This window comes from Falco peregrinus, chromosome 7 (assembly GCF_023634155.1).
Source record: "Falco peregrinus isolate bFalPer1 chromosome 7, bFalPer1.pri, whole genome shotgun sequence".
NCBI classification, from domain to species: domain Eukaryota; kingdom Metazoa; phylum Chordata; class Aves; order Falconiformes; family Falconidae; genus Falco; species Falco peregrinus.
This window is the reverse complement of record NC_073727.1, coordinates 67,668,047-67,674,046: the sequence shown is the minus strand read 5'-3', so window position 1 is coordinate 67,674,046 and position 6,000 is coordinate 67,668,047. Positions and strand designations below refer to the sequence as shown.

Sequence of the window (6,000 nt, the reverse complement as noted above, 5' to 3'; positions counted from 1 at the left end):
GACAGCAACGACAGGCAGCATTTTGTATGCAGTTAACTCCAAGTAGAAGATTATGCACACTCCTTTATTACTTAACTCTTGTGCTGCTTTTACAAAAATAATAGTAATATTGGGTAGAAAAAATATCTTTGAAACTAACTTTAGAAAAAGTCTGGCCAGCTCCACTCACCCCTTTTTTTCCCTCATTATGTACTTGTGTATGATAGCATCTCATCCTTGCATCACAAGGCAGAGGCTTCAAAAGGGAACAGAGGCATCTTTGCAATTACACTTAGATAAGAAAACAGAAGGGTATGTGCGTGAAACACTGATCTTCTTATATAAACTGATGGAAGAAGTTAAGAAGCTTTCCCTCCTCTCCCCTCAGGGAAGAAAAATATGTCTACTATTATGTCAAGGACCGGGTTGAACCTTTTCTCCTTAGGATCAAGCCTCAGCATTGCCACCACAGACCTAGAAGAAGTTCCCCCAAAACTGATGGCCCAGGCCACGGTTAGGGACTTCGATAGAAGCCAAAATATCAAGGAAAGAGCAAAACGGGATGTCAGCGTTCAGGGGTGGGGACTTTTCCTGCCGACAGACAGATTGCCCTGTGTTACCCAAGATTACCAAGAAATTTCGAGGGATGTCAAACCGCTTCTGGTGGCGACTCAGAGCTCCAGGAGCGAACGCCTCATGCTTTACTGCGGTGCGGGCCCTGCGCAGCTGTCCGTGTTATCGCCCCCGCGCCAGGCCCGGCCCGGCCCGCAGACCGGGGGGGTGGGGGGCTGCCGCTTGGTGCCACCCCGCCGCCTGCCGCCGCCTCGCCCACCTTCCCCCGGCAGAAGGGCCGCGGCCCCAGAGCTGTCCCCGGGGAAAGGGTGCAGCGGCCGGAGCCCAAACCGGCACCGCCCCGCAGGGAAGCGGCGCCGGGCGGGAGCGGCGCGGGCGGGCCAAGCGGAGCCGTGCCGTACCGAGCCGTGCCGAGGAGGAGCGCGGCAGCCCTCGCAGCAGCACCCAGAGCCGGGCGAACGGGATGTGGCCGCAGAGGGGAGGGGAGCGGCGGCGCCTTCCCCCCGGCGCAGGGCGAAGTTAAATAGCCAGCGCGCCGCCGCCGCCTTCCTCTCCTCTCCCGGCTCCGAGCCCACGGGCGCCCCACGCGTCACACCCCCGCCCGCCCTGCCGGTGCCGCCGCCCCGCCCGGGCCGCGGGCGGCGGGGCAGAGCGCGGCGCGGTGCGAGCCTGCCCCCCGGAGCCGGGACGCCGGCGCTGCCGGTAGGGGTGGGCGTTTGGGAGTCGGTGCCGGAGGCGCCGCGTCCCGCTGAGCCGCCCGTCTGAGAGGACTACGCCAGCTGCATGGGAGGAGATGAGCGTGGCGGGGAAGCAGCCTCCTTCAGCACCGCTCGAGCGCCCCGGCAGCCTCCTCGTCCCCACCTGGGCAAGTACCCTCTCTCCCCTCGGCCCGTCCCGGTACCGACTCCCGCGGCGGGGCGGAGGGTGGGGAGGGTCCCGCTGGCAGCGCTGCCCGGAGGGCGGGAGGGAGGCGCCAGCATGAGGGGAGCGGGAAGCGGGGCGGTGCGGACCCCGCGACGCCGAGGGGCTGTCGGAGGGGCGAGGCGGCAGCTCCGGTGCTCAGCTGCCGGCGCTCAGCGCGGCTCCCCTCAGCGGGGCGCCCGCCTTCCCGCGCGTCGCGCCCCCAGCTCCGCGCCGGCCGCGGGGGCGAGGAGCCGGGCGGGCAGCGGCGGCCCGAGCGCGGTCGGGTGGGGTTTGTCCCCGGCGCCGGGGGGGGCTGTACCTGCTGCGATCGCGATTCTCGACCCGCCGTGACAGGCGGCAGCCCGAGGGTCGAGTTTCCCGGGAAGAGCGATGAACCGCTGGGTTTCTAACCCCGCTGCAAGCAAAGGAAATCGGCTACCGCGACGCGTTTAGCACCTCACGCACTTCTAGGAGAAGCCCGTGAGGGAGTTGGAAAATAACTTGCTACTTCACTAGAGCGTATTTGGAAGATCATTATGAATGATGCCCTCTGACGGCGGTTCTCAGCTGTCCCTCGTTCATGCAACATGCAGTAGGTATGCCCTGCGCACCTCTTGAAACCCTTACACGCAGCTGTTGAATGTGCCGCTCCTTGTGGCGCTGCCTTGTTGCAGCGTAATCGCTGGGTCAGGCACGGTCTAAGAAGTTACTCGGTGCATTTATCTAAGAAAGTTTACCGGTGCTAAAATAAACAACCTTTTTTTTTTTTTTTTTTTTTTTCCCTGTCCTTCGAGCTATTTCTGTGACCGCAGCCTTGCAATTTTTAAAGGAAAACTGTGTTGTTTTCCGCCTGTTCTATCCAGATTGGTGTTTAGAAGGTGTCTGAGTGAAGGATGACTTACGGACGTGTTGCCCCTCACATTGAATTTATAACTGCTTTGAGCCTCTGTAATCGTAAGACTGAGAATAAATATTTGGAAGATGCAAGTGTAGGAACAAAGGGTAGAGAATACCTGGCATCATAAGCTGTACAACTGTGGAAACAAACTTGTCTTGTCCTTTTGCACTGTGTATTTCCATCTGTCCACTGTGTGTGAAGAGGTGCAAACATTTAACCTTTTGAGTTTTTAGAATTTCTGTAATTCAAAAGGAAGTAATCAAATTAAATGTTCTGTAGAATCCTCTGTGTTTCTACAGCTGATCCACATCTCTTGATTGGTAAGACCTGCTCCTGAACTGCAAAAATAATCTCTTCAGCAATAACCTAGAATGCTAACAGCTGAGTAGGTTGTATGGCAGCTCACAATATTTCAGTGTTAAAGGCGAGGGATAATCGCTATTGTTAGGTGAAATTTATGACTTGGCTTCTTGTTGTTGTGTTAAATGTATACTTTAAGGCCAATAGGACATGCTGGTCATGCTGATACTCATGGGACTTTTGTCTGGGGCCAAACCAGATATTGAATTAATGGTGAACTGACCTGTTGGACAGGAGTGGTAGGAGCTAAAAGCTTGTGGCTATATAGTTTACCTGGACCCTGAATAGGAAATAGCGCCCTGAAACTAAAGCTTTGGCAAGCTCTTTACAGGAAACATGAAACAGCTTAGCCTCACTTTCCAGAGTAGTTTGAATAGGTGTATGATTGAAAGAAGGCATGTATATATAGTCTTAAAAAAAGAAAGACATATAGACTTTAAGTTCAACAGGGACATCTTATGGCAGGATATTTATTTACGTGAGTTCATCACTGCCTGGCTCCCCAGAGGTGCCACATACTCAACCTCTGCAGAGAGTTATGCTCAAAATATCTTACAATATAAAGACTTATTTTATAATTAACAGTGTGATAGGTGCTTGACTTGCATCTTGAGTTATTTAACAGTATTTGAATCTATGTCTGTCTGCCTTGCTAAAAGAAAAATTTATATCGGTGTATTGACAGTGTCTGCACATTTTTCTCTGAAATAAGATATAGTAAGAGTAGTTACCATTTAACTCCTAAATGTTGCATGCCGAGTCCAATTCATTGTTTTGTGGTAGCTAGGCAGTCTTAATACTTAAAGGTACATTTGAGGTTTTTTTTTTCTCCTTAGAAGGATGACAGTTAAATACTACTTTGAAAGTAACTCAGCATACTTTCAAATTAAAGACAGCATGCTAGATTTGAAATACTAATGTATTGTGTACACTTGTGTTTTTAACACAAACAAGCTCTGTTAAGAATGTTTCTTGCAATATATCTGTACACTTCCTGAAATGCAGTTGTTTATGTTCTGTTCTGTGGAACTGAAATTTACGTCAGACCTTGTCTGTAATGTTTTGCCAGGCTTCTCTTAGTGTAATTCTGTTACTTAGTCCATTTGGGAGAGACACATACTCTTATTGAGCTGATTTTAGAGAGCAGCATATGTGTCCTTTATCTGTAGTGAACTTTCTGTTCTGATTTCTCATATAATTCTTCCCTCACTTTACCCTCTGAAATACCCAGGAGGTCAAATCCCTTAGGAATTGTTACTGTGTCAGAGTGCCTGTGCCATGATTTTGTGTGTTTTATGGTCTTAGCGACCTAGTATGCATTAGATACTGTGGTTTTCATTGTGTTGCTGGAAGCATGGAAGGGAATGATACAGCCTTACAGTCACTCATACTGTTGGTATGTCAGGATTTCAAATGAAGAAATAAAAGTGTATAGCTCATTGCTATGTTTAAATAAACCTTGTCACTAGTTTGGATATTTTTTTTTAGAATAGGGACTATTCTCTTAAACTTCTGTTGTGCATGTTGTATGTGGTAGAACCAGTTTTCTAATAACTTCCATCCACAACCACAAAGAAGTTATCAGTAGACTTTTTTCGGAAGAAACCAAAAGGAAAAGATGACATGGAACTTTATTGGATAGTGCTCTTCTCTGGAGTTACTCAAACTGTATACTCAATAACAGGAGGAAGTCCAGCACATGCAGGTTTTCTGTTCCTCTCCTCCACGTTCCCCCCCACCCCCCCCGCCCCCATGTCTATGTAATGTAGATACTTGGATAGATACTCGGATAGAGATGCTAATATATTTACCCTTTTTTTTTGAAAGCAAGTCCTGGGGCATTGATGTTTTTTCAGAATTTGACACTCACCAATACAGACGCTTCCTGAAGGTGAACACTAGGTGGCATGTTACCACAGACATCGGTCTCTTGCCTTTTCCCTATCTGTTTATTCGGGGTCAACATTTAATCTTGCCATTTTCCTAAAATAGGTGACCACTATTAATATTCCACGGTGGTATTTTTGTAGGCTTGGACCGTATTCAGTCGTACTGTATGTGATTGCAAGAAGCTTCAACTTTCCTATGTTTTTTATTAAAATTTGTATCAGCACTAAGGTGGCATGGATTTCAAGATTATTTCCAAGATCGGTCTATGCCACAATGCAAATCGATAGGATATACTTATTAATTGAAGCTTTTCCCCACACATACTAATCTTCTGCTAAAATCCCTTGCTGGGAGAAAGCTGATTTCAGAAACTTTTGTTGTGAACAGAGTTTGTCTTCTGATTTGGGTAAAACCACAGAAACACAGATGGCACAGCTTCTTGACAGGGAGTGGGAGCCCATATATTCCACTGTGTGAAGCCTAATGAATACTTTCCAGTGTAAATGTTGTTGACTTCCCACTAATTTGGGAAGATTTTTTCCCCTCTAAAAATCTGTGAAATTAATAGTTTCAGGATACTAATAAAGAAATTTACCAAGCACTTACTATCAGAGTATTCAAATGTTTCATGTTCTTCCACTTGGCTTCCCTACTGTCACAAACCAAATCTTAATCCTGCTTCTGCTTGTACATATCTCCATGAAAACGGTTACTAAGCTGGTAAAAAAAATATATTCAAGCTTATGACTTTAACATGTTAATGGAAACAGGACTTGTGCTCACCTCCTGCTTTGAAAAGCAATGTCTGATCTCAGAAAAAGAACAGCCTTGGTATTTGTTTTACACCTCAGATCTGTGTTTCATAATGTAAGCAATTCTTTTCTGATGTTTTAAACACTTTATGAAACAAATATAAATAGAATCACTTTCTTTCGGGAGTACCGAGACTGCTGAGAATAGAAATGGTAGCAGAGCTCAGCAGAAGGAACAGGGCATGACTGTGTTCCTACAACCCTGACACGTAAGATTGCTTGTCAGTGGCAGCATGATAATAGAGACAGCAAACACAAATCTGACACATTCAGCTTGAAAAAGACCTTGGGAGGCCTGTGAACCTAACCTTTCTTCTGAAAGCAGTGACTGCTGAATTCAGACTGAGTTGCTCAGGTCTCTTCCCATTGCGTCTTTGAAACCTCCAAGGATGGAGACTGCACAGCCTGTCTGGTGAACCTGCTCCCTGCTGGGTTGTTTTCATGGTGAAGTCGGGCTGCTGTTAGCTCTCCCCCAGAGCCACTTCTTCAGGTTCAAGCAAGCCCAGTTTGCTCAGCCTCTCCTCACAGCGTAAGTGCTACACACTCCAGAGGGGGCTGCACTGTTCTGGCGGGCATTGATTGGAC

At 48.0% G+C, this 6,000-nt stretch overlaps 1 protein-coding gene across 1 annotated transcript in view; it reads left to right on the top strand.

The window, feature by feature from the left end:
• The first annotated feature begins 1,345 nt into the window (after window positions 1-1,345).
• Window positions 1,346-6,000, top strand: part of SNTG2 (syntrophin gamma 2) — a 268,310-nt gene continuing 263,655 nt past the window's right edge. The window contains exon 1 of the mRNA XM_055810660.1: window positions 1,346-1,417. Within this exon, the coding sequence (XP_055666635.1) occupies window positions 1,346-1,417 (72 nt within the window). The remainder of the gene's footprint in view (window positions 1,418-6,000) is intronic.